Here is a 14659-nt window from a genome sequence, read left to right as displayed (position 1 = left end):
TTCCTTACCCCAGACTCTATTTTGTTTTCATGTTTTATATGGATATATTTTTGTGTATTTATGTGTGTATACATATATGGCTTTACATTTCTATAAGAAATTTTTAGGACCCACAAAGAAAAAAATCATGAAATGGGAAATATTTTTTTGCTTTTCCTATCTAGTTTATCAATTTGGTATGTTGATTTCCAGTCACATTCACTTTCCAGAAAAGTATATATGTCTTTCTCCTTTAGAGGCAAATAAAATTCCACTGTGTTTACATGCAGGCCACATTTTCCTTATTCATCATCTGCTGACAGTGGCCTAGGCTGATTCCATAACTTAGATATTGAGTAGTGTTACCATAATAGATCTGCATGTACAAGTATCTCTGTGATGTATTGACTTCAGTTCATGGGTTTTTTTTTTCTTAAACAGTGAAACAATATAATGACCTATCCAGAAACAAAAATATATTTAGTATATAAAGTCGTCATCAATTTTTCAGAGATTTTTCTTTTAATTAATGACTGGTTCTTTAGTAATAGCATTTAATAACTATGGAATGAGGTATCAAGTATTCCTTGTTAGATGAGTGGCATGCATGCAAAGGCCAGAGGCATTACAAAAGCAGAGAGGGGAGGCCAAGATACAGTGGGTAAGAAGAGTTGATATATTTTGTTTAGAATCCCAGTTTTATCTCTCATTTACTGACTCCGAGTTCATGATTAAGTTATTACTCGTCTATGATTTCATCATTTTTGGAAGCCAAAACATTTTGTTGTTAGGAAATAAAATAATATGTGTAGAACTATATACACATCATAATCTAGAAACCCATAAATGATACCTCAAACCTGGAACACAAAGTACAAAAGTAGCCCCTGCACTAAGCCCCATAGAGAGGTGGTGAATGGAAGGAAACTCTCTGAGTTAATAAAACATTGCGAAGATGGACAGATTATATAGGAATGCTGCTTGGGTGACATGTCATAACGCAGAGAACAGAGAAAAGGACATTTAAAAATGGGTCATTGCAACTTCATAGAGGGTTTCGATACTATGAAACTCTTAGAATTTATTTGGAATGCATCTGAAAACAGGTATTTTTAATTGAATCTTTCAAAAGAATTAGTCTTAGGGCTGTATCTCAATGGACTTTCAAAGCAGAAGATACCTAGGAATCTATTGCATTGACCTTTGTAGATGTTGGAAGAGGAGGAAATGTTGGGCAATAATAAGAAGGGGACAGGGAAACCGATGAGAGTTACTACAGAGGATTGGTTAGTAGGGATTCATACTACTGGTGAGGATTTATGGGAAAATGCCGCAAAACCAATGCCAATTTCAAACCTAAGCAGGGGAAGACTGATTCATTCACTGTAAATAACAAGTAAAAATTGTAAAATGGTTTAGGCAATAACATAATGCAGGTTATAATAATTTTAAGCAAGGAAAGAACTTGCCTGAGCCAAAAATTATGAAGTAACTGACCCCCCCAAAAAATCTGTGTTGAGAAGTAATTTCATCAAGTAACCAAGGGAAGGAGAAAAGAGGCAAGAGAGCAGAAGGCTAGGACAGTGAAAGCGAGAAAGCCTCCAGGCAATGTGGTCCCCTTGAGCAAGTGTTGCTGCCTTTGAGCCGGCTGAAGTCCAAAGCAGTTCAGACTTTTAACCATTCATATGAAAGGATCCAATTTTGTCAACAATTTTACAAAAGCCACTTATCCATGTTAAGACTGGGAATACCAAAGGGTGAAAAGGAACAGTTCAAATCGTTATTAAGAACAACTGATTTTAAAATCCAGAAACCTGCAATCATTAGAAAATTAGAATAAAAGAATATCTTTGAGAAAAAAAATAAAGTTAAATAAAACCGGTGAGGAAAATCAAGAGTTAAAGAACGTGTATGTGCACATAGGAAGAAAGCGGTTAGATCTGCTCATAGCAAAGAGGGACTAACGGATGTTCTAGAAGAGCAAGCTAGGGGCAAAAATGTATCAAAAGCAATACAGTGATGTAGGACATTTTAAATGGCTTGCCCTATTAATCATTTTTATTTTTAACTTTAGCCCTTTGCCTCTACCTTGCATGCTCTATAGACTTCACATAATGTTGGAGTTTAGTAGCATGGAAGTTATGCTGAATAATGCATCCCGTTGGGTTTACCCATATTAAAGGGGTGATATGTCATATTGTGGTACCATAGCTTCAATTTATATTGGTATAAAAGCATTTGTCAGGCTACAGATGAATTTTATTTCTCTGATTATTGCAGCATTATTCAGTGGGAATGAAACACCTTCAGAAATGTAACATACTAGCTCAGTGACTCACATTTTTATCTGCTGAAAATAAAGAATATTGGTAGTATTGAAAAATCATGCAAATGGTACTCAAAAACATTGTTTTTCATTTTTAGAGATAACTTTATTCAAATATTATTGTTCACATTATTATTGTTTTAGTATTAAAATATTTATTCATTTTATTCAAATATTTCTAAACAAGGTTTATTATGAGTTATCTTGCGGCATCTTTATTTCAGATTGAGATATTTTAATAGTGTTAACATGTTTGTTTTCTTAGGCTGTGATATATCTTTACTAAAACATTCATAATTGTAATAAAGAGAAAGTATATATGCTCTAGATGAGTGAAGACCTGACTGTAATCTAGGTTACTAAACAATATGCAAATATTCCCTCCATTTTAGTTTGTTTTTAGCAAGCACAGATCATATTTTGGTGCTTTACAAAACATTTTTTCTTGGAGATATAAAACATCATAAACTAGAAATAGGTTAACATCTATTTAAACTCTTCAGCGCTGAATGCTTGCACACATAGCATATAATTTGAATTTTCATTGACTCGTGTGATGAGTTTTACAGAGTAGGAAAACCACTTCAGAGGCATGTTCAGAAAACCCTGGGGGAACTCTCCTCAGGAAGCCTGACTGCACAATGATTTTATCATGGCCAATGGTTTGCATTTGCATTCGTGGGCTGGGAATAGGTTTTGACTGTATCTACTGATCACATTTTAATTTATAAGTTTATGTTATTTTTTTAATTCATCGGAAGTTTCAAATAGCATGTTTTGATATCTACCTCCCTTCCACCATTTCTTCACAGATCCACTCCCCCCATTTTCCACCCATCTAACTTTGTGATTTTTATTTTTAAACCATTCAAGACCAATTTGTACTATACCAACATTCAGGGTATCCAGTCTTTTACTGAACCACAGTCAGCTTCTCGAGAGCTACACTCTTAGAGAACATGGTCTTTCCCTCTCTCAGCAGCTGTCTCAATCTATTCTGGCATTATAACTGTTATGACTTAACTATTTGGACTGTATAGAACTAAAATGTTTTGTACAGTAAAAGGGAACCATCCCTCATGTAAAAAAGATGACTACAGGAAGGGAAAATTCTTTAGCAGATATGTGTATTTGTGTTTTTAAACGTCTTTTAATACTAACGTTTGAGTTCTAAGAAGGCAAGAACAAGTTCTCTCTCTATTCTAGAGAGAACCCTAACCTGTAACAAATCTAATACCGTGGCACACCAAAGGACTTTGATAAGCAGTTGATGAATAGTTATTGGAAGTGAAAGTATACACAATTCAGAATCAATCAAGCACTTAATGTTGACTTATCTATGAGAAAGCTGTTGTACCAAGATTAATAAGTGTAACTTCAAGGTCGAGTCAGACTTTCCTTGTTGACATAATGATTGCTTATAAGCAGAATTTCCAAAATTTGAATAAATAAATTTAATTTTAAAAATGTCTGATAGTCTAGGCTAAAGTGGATTAGAAAGATGAAAGAATTCGTCAATGAAATTTTCTTCTTACATATAATGCTTTGAAGTACACTGTAAGTAAGTGTTATATTTCGTTTGGCTGCATTCTCTGATGACCAACCCAACATGTTGTAATTACTCTCCTTCTTGAGAGATGGATGCTTTTATCACCTTAAAGATGATGCATGGTTATCTTTCTTTGAAGTCATATTTCTTTTGTAATGCCAGGGCATAGATATATAATCCTTCAAAGACTAACAATTTCATTTTCTGGCAGAAGAGAGGAAAGGAAAAAAAAACAGATGAGTTTCTTACTTAAGTAAGATGAGAATCTTACTAAAATAAAAAAAAATCAATCTTGAAAAAGCTCAGTGAGCGTTTATTTTGTTACTTTAAAAAATATCAATCCAAGTTCCCACTTATTCCCCTCCTTCCACTCTGCTCCAACTCCCTCCACTTACCCTCCCCCCAAGCCCCTTTAATCTTAAGAGAGGGTATGGCACCCTGCCCTGTGAAAAGTCCAAGGCCCTCCCCACTAAGTCCAGGTTGAGCAAGTATACATCCAAAGAGAATGGGATCCCCAAAAGCCAGTACATATAGTAGAGACAAATCCCAGTGCCATTGTCATTGGCCCCTCAGTCGGCCCCAACTGTCAACCACATTCAGAGGGACTAGTTTGATCTCATGCTTGTTCATTCCCAGTCCAGTTGGAGTTGGTGAGCTCCTATTAGCTCAGGCACATTGTCTCAGTGGGTGAACCCCTTGTGGTCTTGACTTCCTTGCTCATACTCTCCCTTCTTCCACTCTTCAACTGGACCTTGGGAGCTCAGTCCAGTGTTCTGATGTGGGTCTCTGCCTCTGTTTCCATCTGTTGTTGGATGAAGGTTCTATGGTGATATTTAATATAATTATCAGTCTGACTACAAGACAAGGCACCCTCTCCTCTATTGTTTAGGGTCTTAGCTGGGGTCATCCTCGTGGATTCCTTGGAATTTTTCTAGATCCAGGTTTCTTGCTAACCCCAAAATAGCTCCCTCAATCAATGCAATGTATATCTTTCCTTGCTCTCCTATCTGTCCTTCCTCCATCTCAACTATCCCATTCCCTCAAGTTCTCCCCAACCCTCCCCTTCTCCTCTCCTCTTCCCCCCTCCTCTTCCCCTTCGCTCTTTCCTTTTACCCACCACCACCCCCACCCCCATGCTCTCCAATTTTTGTCAGGCAATCTTGTCTGTTTCCAATTTCCAGGTGTATCTATATATGTTTTTCTTTGAGTTCACCTTATTACATAGCTTGTCTAGGATCATGAACTATAGGTTCAATGCCCTTTGTTCATGACTAGTATCCACTAATGAGTGAATGTATACCATATTCATATTTTTGGGTCTGGATTATCTCACTTAGGATAGTGTTTTCTAATTCCATCCATTTGCATGCAAAATTCAAGATGTCATTGTTTTTTACCGCTGAGTAACTCAGTACTCTAAAGTGTAGATGTGCCACACTTTCTTTATGCATTCTTTCATTGAGGGGCACAAAAAAAAATGAAGGAATGCAATCAACAATATTCTTGGAATATGAATACCTGTTTATAAACTGAATTTACATGTTGAGACTACTTAAAATTTCTTCTTTTTCCACTTCTGCTCAAACGCTTTCCCTCTTACTTTTGTGCAGTTCGTCCTCTTTGCAAGCCTCTTCTCTAATTTCATCTTCCAAAATTTTGAATTTTCCATTGCTTATAATAGTATTTATTCAGTATTTTCCCAAGTTATTTAAAAATCCTTTCAATATTTACATGAAATAGTAAATAATTAAGATTTGATCAGCTTGTGTTTAATCTTTTCTGAATTAAATAATTTTAAAATGACTTGCTAAGTATTCTGTTTTATACTATGTTTTATAATACGAACACTTGACAGACTGAGGCAGGAGTGCCATGAGCCTGAGTCCAGCTTGAGCTATAATGAGTTAAAGACCAGACTGGACTAGAATGAGACCTTATCTCAAGTAAAAAATAAACAATAAATAGAAATATTCAATAAATCCTAAATAAACTTTATTTAGTATACACTTAATAATATCTCAGTTACTTAGCTATCACTTGTGTGATTAATTTTCTTTTAATTATTTCATTTAAAAATAAGTTTTAAAGATAAATAAAATGTGCAATATTAGGCTGGACAGTGGTGGCACATGCCTTTAATCCCAACACTCAGGAAGCAGGCAGGCAGATATTTGTGAGTTCGAGGCCAGCCTGATCTACAGAGTGAGTTACAGGACAGGCTCCAAAGCTACACAGTGAAACCCTGTCTTGAAAAACAAAAACAAACAAACAAACAAAAATGTTAAATTCCTCACAGGATATATAAAATAATTTGTATTTACACCTTAGACAGTGTTGAGGAAATAGCTAATGAAAGCAAATGATTCAATTTCTAATGAAATTTTTTATGTAGCAAATATATAGCATACAATTTCACTATTTCTTAATTTTGAAAAGATTTACTTTTATTTAGGTGTGTGTGTGCATGTTTATGTGTGTGTGTGTGTGTGTGTGAGAGAGAGAGAGAGAGAGAGAGAGAGAGAGAGAGAGAGAGAGAGAGAGAGAGATTTGTACCACCTGTGAGTAGACAACCATGGAGGCCAAAGTGGTCATATGGAGATACAGGTGGTTCTGAGCTACCTGAAGTGGTTTTCAGAAACCAAACTCTGGTCCTCAGCCAGAGCATGACCTGCCAAGCCATCTCTCCAGACCCCAATTTCTCTTAATTTTAAATAAGTTAATAACTTCAAAAAAATTGTTTTTCTATAGAAAGTTATTTTCTTGTGCTTGAAGAAAATGTAGAATTAAAGATTGGGGTGATTTTGCTTTAGTTCACAATATTAAGAAGCTATCTCTTATTATCTAAAGACTAGGTAAGATTTTCAATATATTCTTATTACACTCAGGATCAACTAGCCTAAAGCATGACTTGGTTCTGTGTTCTATATTATTGTAACTTTGTGTTCATTAATCAGCTAATATAAAAATAGTATTTATGCCTGTTGTATGTATTTATAACACTTTTAAAAGTTGTCTTGTGTAATAGTTAACACAATGATAACGATATTCATAAAAGATTGTGAGGCATGAAACTTTAAACATGAGGTTGTTTTGTTCACGTTTCTTTATAAATGAAAAGGAGTACAATAAAATTATAAAAAATGTTAAAAAAAATTAGAGAAATGAGGACATAGATGATATAACAACAACAATAACAACAAAGCAGTACTCCAAGAGATTCCCTTAAAAGGCTCCAAAAGTCTGTGAGTTAAGCTATAAAAGAAGAAAAATGTGTATGAAATGGTATCTTTCATTACACTCTGCACTTGGTCAGTATGAAAACCCCCCATTCTGCGTTGGCCATTAAGGTTGAAAAGCACACTGACTGCCTTCAGACAGCTTACAGTGCAGAAAGCCGAAGCCTTATGCAGAGTAGTTGAAAGTCTTGTGAGAATCATAAATTGCTTTCTCTGAACAAGGCCAGAAGAGCACATGATCTGCCTGGGAGAATCACGTCCTTCTGGTATGAAGATGTGCTTTTGTATAGAGAAAATTGAAAATCCTTATACAAAGGAAATATCACGTAACGACCCCAGGAAGGTGAGAAAGCTCTGTGCTTTGGAGGAAACTTTAAGTTTGCAGTTATCAATAGGTACAACAGTAGCTAAAGCTTGAGGAAAAGCTGGATTGTAATATAGCACATGGGAGAATGGTTTAGGCAAGGGGGTGGTACGAATAGAGTTCTTTGTTGTAAATATCACCGTGAAGCTCGGCAAGAAAGAAAGAAGCTGAAACACACCTTTGTAACAGACCCTAGCAAAAATGGTAAAGGCAAGCCTGGAAGCAGGTCCTGATGGGATGTTATCCCAATGTGCCTCTCTAGCACTGATGTGACTGGTTCCCTTAACCAGGTAATACTGCAAAAACAAACTAGACAACTCAAACTGTAAAATATGCTGAACCTTACATAAAATGAGAGTATCTGGGACCAAAATATCATTCATTCGTCGAAGGATCAAAGCTGCTACTTTAAAAAGAAATTATATCATGGATTTGTGGATAATCAGTTGCAGGTACGCAGATTAAGAATTTAGACAGATATTTGCAAATGAAAATAATTAGCCAATTTGAGATATAACACAAGGCTTGATACATGGTAATTATCCAAAGGGCTTCAGTTATTATTTTAAAACAAAACAACAGACTCCTTTTTTTCATGTTTGTATTGATTAGGATATAGATGATAGGTAGATAAAAGATAGCTAGTTAGATAGTAGATAGATAGACAAACAGGCAGACAGAGATAGATAGATAAATAGATAGACAGATAGATAGATAGATAGATAGATAGATAGATAGATAGATAGATAGATAGATAGATAGAAAGATAGATAGATAGATAGATAGATAGATAGATAGATAGATAGACAACTGATAGGCAGATACATATATACATACTTACATGCATACATACATAGATGGTAGATATATATAGATAAAAAATTAATTTTATTCACTTTGTGAATCTCACTCTGTCTCTATAAATACATTTTTCAGGTTAGGTGTAAATGAATTCATTTTTCTTTTAATTCATTTATCTATATCTGAGTGAATTTTTGGACTTGGAAATGTATCTACGTGAATAAATGCAAATAGCTCTAGCATTTACCCAAGAGATGTGCTCATGCAGACAGATCCACATTTTCATGCTCACGAATAGTCCTGTATTGCTTTAGAGTAAGAGACCTAGTGGAGGATTATTCCTTATGATGGAAACTACAGTTGAGTGTGTGTCTGGGCATGCGTATTAAAATGGCATCGAATGGGGCTAAGGAAGTGGATAATTCTCAGGAACAACTCATCAAAGACAAAAACAGCTGATAATCAATTAGTGTGGACACAGCCCAGAGGCAAATGTGTTAGCTATATGCAAAATTAAACACCGAGAGGGCAATATTCACTCAGCTGTGGAGACAGTTATTAAACTGAGGAAGTGTCAGTGACAATGCTGAGGAGAAAGAAATAATATTTTAGCATAAAACATGCTGTGTTGATTTTAGTAGGTACACATCAAGGAAGCCAATAGCATAAACCCATTGCTAAAATTTGAAACTAAACATGAAATACTGGTTTCAAAATTATATGTACTGGGTGCCAGACTCCCCAGTTTAAATAGAACCTTTTTTTTTTTCTGTCTGCAGATACTGGTGTTTACTATGTCCAGACTATCTTGGCTGCATCGCTCAATTTAACTTTCAAAAGATAGAGTCATTGCACCTTCCCTCCCTTCATCCATTAAACCCATGTTCCATTCTCTGACAGCTGTTTTTGCCATTTATGTTAACAGCAGATGGAGAAAATGCAAAAACATGTCAGTTTTATGGCCATGTATAATCAGCATCTGGGCTGTATGTTACAGGCGTAGTCAATCGAAATTCTTATCTTACTTAGTATTGTAAAAATCATTTGTAGTTTCTAAGGCAGTAAAGAAAAAGCTAAACATTAATAAGTATGATTACAGATCTTATCATCAGGTTTTTTTCAGTTTTGATGTGAATTATATACATGTGTTTATTATAATATTGGAACTAGCTGAAAGAACTATATTATGATTTCACTCTTAAATATTATTTCACCATATATTAATTTCACACTAGAGATCATATCAGGTTGCAGATATATTGTTTTAAATAATGTGTGTTGATGACCATGATTTTCAGATATTTTATTGAATAATATATATGTGTAAATGTCAAATCTTTATTCACCTACCTTAGTGCAAGGAAATACAATATATTTTATTTAAACTGCACTTCTTACCAAGTAGATGATTTTCATTATTTTGCAAAAAGAAGAAACACAAAGAATGAAGAACCCATATAGCTGTATCGGTACAAAGTTCATACTTTATCCACAAAGGGTGAATATTTTCAGTCTTGAATATATATACATATATATATGACTTTTTAATATTTCTTATGTGGGTGTTATTTTGTGTTATTTTAAAAATAATTCTACTCGGAAAACCCTTGAGAGAGAGGGATGAGACGTGAATGTTAAACTAGACTAATTTGTCTAATATCTCATAAATATATGCATAGCTCATTTGGCAATTTCTTAAACACTGTATCATGGTGGGTTTAATAAAACTTGTGTGTCTAACAGCTATGCCATTGTAACCGCTGCCGTGTATTTTAGGTCGCAGAGGTGCATATCAGCAGTGGCACTGTGGTACCTTCTGAGCTCGCAGCTAAACCTATACAGTTCCCATGCTCTGGGGTCTCCAGTTTCCCAGCACGGTCTTCCTGTTTGTCTAATTTTTGAAACAGACCCTGAAGTTCCTGTGATCAGTTGCTGTTAGGAAGCACAAACCAGCAGAGATTCAAGGCATTAATCGAAAGAAAAAAATACAAGAAAGGTCGTTATTGGCTAAATCTTGTGAGGATTTGGGACTCATCCCCACTCAATACAATTAAATACTTCATCTCACTGAGCAGAGCACTAAAATACACTTCTAATTTTAAAAAAGTGGCAATAGCCATATCTTTCATTACATATATTATGTAGAATGATATAGTGTAGTGTATGGGTATATGAAATAAACATTTACACCTGGATATCTGTCTATTTATATATAATATGATTATAAAATGTTGTGGGTTCGGCCACATAGATCCTATTGAATAAATTGGTCCTAGCAGCTTTACATGAAATGCATCAACCTTGTGGTATGCAGGCCATAGAATTTCTACCCTGTTCACTTTGTTTAATTTGTTTTTATTTTCTAAAGGAGACACAGCATAATCTCTGAAGGATTGACATTTGGATAGCTCTTAATTATGATATGTATTGTCCTAATCATGCAAATATGTCGTACCCATTACCATATCTGTTTCCATAATCTTGAAATGTTTCTAATTAGATTCTTCATGGAACAATGGACTCAAATGTGCACTCTTTGAAACTCAGCAGATTCTATGCTAATAAGCAGAGATCAGAAGCTAACAGAGTTAAGAAATGTAAATATAGCCTGCCGTTTTCTTAACCTGAAAATGCTGAGGTTTTCTTTCTTATTCACATCGTCTGGTCAAATGCTTTCTTCTCCCCCTCTTGGGATCACCATTAGAGGTGAACGTTGTTTAGTTTGTCAAATTCATTCTAAGGTTCTTGTCTAGTAAAATAAATCATTTTCTTCAACAAAGCTAAAAGCTTAACGGAATTACATAATTGTTCGTTGTCCATTAAGTATGAATTAAGTGAAAACGAGACATTATAAAGTATATTTGGTGTCTCTTCTGGTAGTATGTCTTCTCCAGTGAGAATCATTTTTTTCTTTTGATGGAGGAATGCAATCATGTTGGTCCTAAATGGACTGCTGAGACAGTGTAATAAAACAACAACAACAAAACAATTAGCTGCTAAGTGTAAATAGAAGCACAAGCTTTTTCAAAGACCCGTTTTAGCTACGTTAAAAATAAGCAAATAAGAAAAGCCAGCAGGTCCATCTAGCATGCCATTCTTCAGTGTTCTGTTGTCTAAGTTGTAGATGAAGCAGTTTTCAATGTGAAATTTAAATCATGGTACATCACAATAATGAACAATACAGATACTGTCATTAGTTACATGTGAGGCCTTGCAATTTATCTAATTATCTAATATAATTTTATAATTATAATTATCCAATAAACTTTCACCCTGTATTCACTGTTTTATAGCTATGATAGTATTCATTAGTCCATTTCTAAAAAGATTTATTATTCATACTTGTGATTGATTTAAATATGAATATTTTCAATGGAATTGAATATAGACTAAATATAACTTACCATAACAACAGGCACTGGTAGGCAATAGAGGGGGCAGAGCAGTTAAGAATACTTGCTGTATAATGATGAATATGTGAGATCAAATCATAGAATGCATTTAGCTAGTGGCGTGTCCTACAAATGCCCATAACTCCATCACAGGGGGATCCAGCACTCTCTTATGGCCCCATGTGCACAAGCATGAACATCTGAGTGTGCCCACGTGCATATATTTATGCAGACAAGTGCACACTTTTAAAAGAAATAATAAGTTTGAACACAAATATTAAAATATACTTAGTTACCACTGGAATAATTAGAAATTATAAGTATGCTAGGTACAGAAACTTTAAATCTACAAATAAATATTAAGCTTTCCATGGAATACCTCAAGTCCCCTTAAAGAATAGAATTAGTCTGTTTAAATTTATGGGTTCAGAATACCTTTCATCACTATACAACCCCAAGCAGCACCATTTGTAAATATCTATAAAGAGTGAATCATTTAATGATGTTCTTGATTCCTTTATATTATTTTCAACAGTCTCACATAATATTATAAAAAGTTAACTGAACAAATTTTTCATTGTGTTAAAACAACTCAAAAACATTCCTAGTTTTCATAATCATTATGTTACGATGATCCAGCGATTAACTGATATGTAAAGTTTCCTTGGCATAGACAGATTATTTGAATTTTTTGTAGTTTAAGAATGAATCAAAATTGGAACGAGTGAGATCTTTAAAGCATCATTGCCAAATGACTATTAGAGCAAAATAACTTTGTCTTGGCTATATTTAGAGCCTGTGAAAAATATGTTTTCTAAGACCTAGACAAATAATTCAAATGCTAAACTGTGGGTATGTGTGTGTGCACTCAGTCAGCACTAAACCTTCTCCCCTGGTCTTGAATCCATATATAGTAATGTGATGGTTTCCTGTCTTCTGAGATAAATCTGCTCCCAAAAGCCAACAACCTGATAAGGACAAAATATGCAATATTCAAGCACAAAATAAAATGCATTTATATGCATTTTCCATATACCTATCTATATATGTGTGTGTGTGTACCTATAGAGAAACATGTATGCACATATAAGTTTATGAACGTGTATATGCTTATTATATATAAGAACATATATACACTTATTACACATGTGTTAAGTACACATATGTGTATATATTTTTAAATCTAGATAGCAAAATATTATTTATTCCATGTAGTTTAATGTAAGACTTTAATATAGACAAATTTCTGAAACTTGTAGGAAGGTAATACAGAAGAAAAAAGTTCTACTTAGGTTCAAGTCTACAAAAGCTAAAATAAAATGATAAAAAGCCAATTTAAAATGATAAAGTATGAGGCACATCTAGCAGAAGTTGAAATTATGATGACCGCGCTGTGGCTTCTGGGGTTATTCCCTAAACAAAGGAAAAATACACTCTGGACTTTTCCCTCTGGATGCTTCAGTCTTCACCAACAACTCTCAGTGTCTAAATCCTACCACAGTGGTTCCCTGGAGTCAGATCTCCAGGATCCAGAGCAGAACTGAAAAGAAAGGCTGTGAAATGACTCGCAGGTGCTGATATGGGAAAGAACAAGGTTGGGTGACATTGTTATTTTGTTGAACAAAATATTTACTAAGTGACTTGGTGAAACCTTCCCCTTTGTGTGTTCAATGGCTGGGCATATATTTCTTATTTTTCTCCAATAACAGAATCTTAGAGTAGATGGTGTGTGAGAGTTGAACTTTACTCTGATCTTTATCATATCATAAAAATATTCCACCTATGTTTGACTGTACTTTTTTGAGATAATTTTTACCGTAGTGGTCACATAGCACATTAGCTGATTTACATTGCATACTGAAGATTTCTCCATCATTTCTAGGTTTATAATTTAACACTATGCCTGATACATGGCTTCAAAATTAATTTTGTGAGTGTATCAGTTTCTTCAACTGACAGTGTGCTTTCTTTAAAGGGTAAAGTATCTATAAAATTTGATAGAGAGCAGTAATTTCATTTTTGAACTTAAAATTATCATTAGAACATATGATACATCTAAATACAAGACTTTTGTATATTTAATTTGCTCATAGTTTATTAATATACTCCTAAATTTGTATCTACATGTGCTTCCTACTCGGTGTAAGGTTCCTGCCCAACCCATGACTCGGTGGTACCTGGGTGGTACTTTCTGCTCATTATTATTCCAATCTTGGTTCACTTTAAAGGGCAGCACATTCAATGTCAGTCTGATGTTTAGAGGAGAAGAAGAAAAGATCTCTCATGAAAAGCAGTAACGTCCCTTCTTGATGTGAAACTTATGTCTGAATTAAACATGTCTAGATTTTTACTTTTCCTCCTAAATATCGATTTTTATTACTTTCCTTGCAGACGTTTGGAACAGAACTCCATCAGGGCTGTCCCTCCCGGAGCTTTCTCGCCATATAAAAAGCTCAGAAGAATGTGAGTTAACAATGTTGTATAAGATATGTCATTTTGTAAATTGTGTAGGCCAAGGCTGTGTAGGAAGAACTAAGCATGAATATTGAAGAGATTGACAGCTTAATGACAGTCTGAGGCCCAGTTCTATAATGGCACTCTAATTGTAGTAGTGAAACCTTATAATTTTTAATGTCCTCTGTAATTTAGTGTACTGGTCGCCACAAAAATGGTCATGGCATCTTTGGTATGCTACTGTCTAATTAAGACACGCCATCCTTACTAATAACTTAAGTGAATGGATACTAGTTGTTTGGCAGTGTGTGATTCACCTTTAAGTTTTAGGATTTTCTAATATTTTTGTTGAATGTTGTACATGTCTTCATAGACAATGTGTACAGGTAAATTCTCTTCTCGTGAAGTCAATGTGCCTAGCATCTCCCATGTCACTTAACCTAAACTTTTTTCTGTGTGTAGAGACCTGAGCAATAATCAGATCTCGGAGCTTGCCCCAGATGCCTTCCAGGGCCTGCGCTCTCTGAATTCACTGTAAGTAGCCGCAGATTTTCCCAA

The 14659-nt window shown here is 34.7% G+C and overlaps 1 protein-coding gene across 2 annotated transcripts in view; it reads left to right on the top strand.

The window, feature by feature from the left end:
• The window catches only part of Slit2 (slit guidance ligand 2), a 338826-nt gene that overhangs the window by 226934 nt on the left and 97233 nt on the right, over positions 1–14659 (top strand). For both annotated transcript variants that reach the window (XM_048415124.3, XM_048415123.3), the window contains exons 10-11: positions 14039–14110; positions 14564–14635. In XM_048415124.3, the coding sequence (XP_048271081.1) occupies positions 14039–14110; positions 14564–14635 (144 nt within the window). The remainder of the gene's footprint in view (positions 1–14038; positions 14111–14563; positions 14636–14659) is intronic.

Source organism: Myodes glareolus, chromosome 8 (assembly GCF_982192425.1).
Source record: "Myodes glareolus chromosome 8, mMyoGla1.1, whole genome shotgun sequence".
NCBI classification, from domain to species: Eukaryota; Metazoa; Chordata; class Mammalia; order Rodentia; family Cricetidae; genus Myodes; species Myodes glareolus.
Note: the sequence above shows the minus strand (reverse complement) of the source record. Positions and strands in the feature narration are given on the sequence as shown.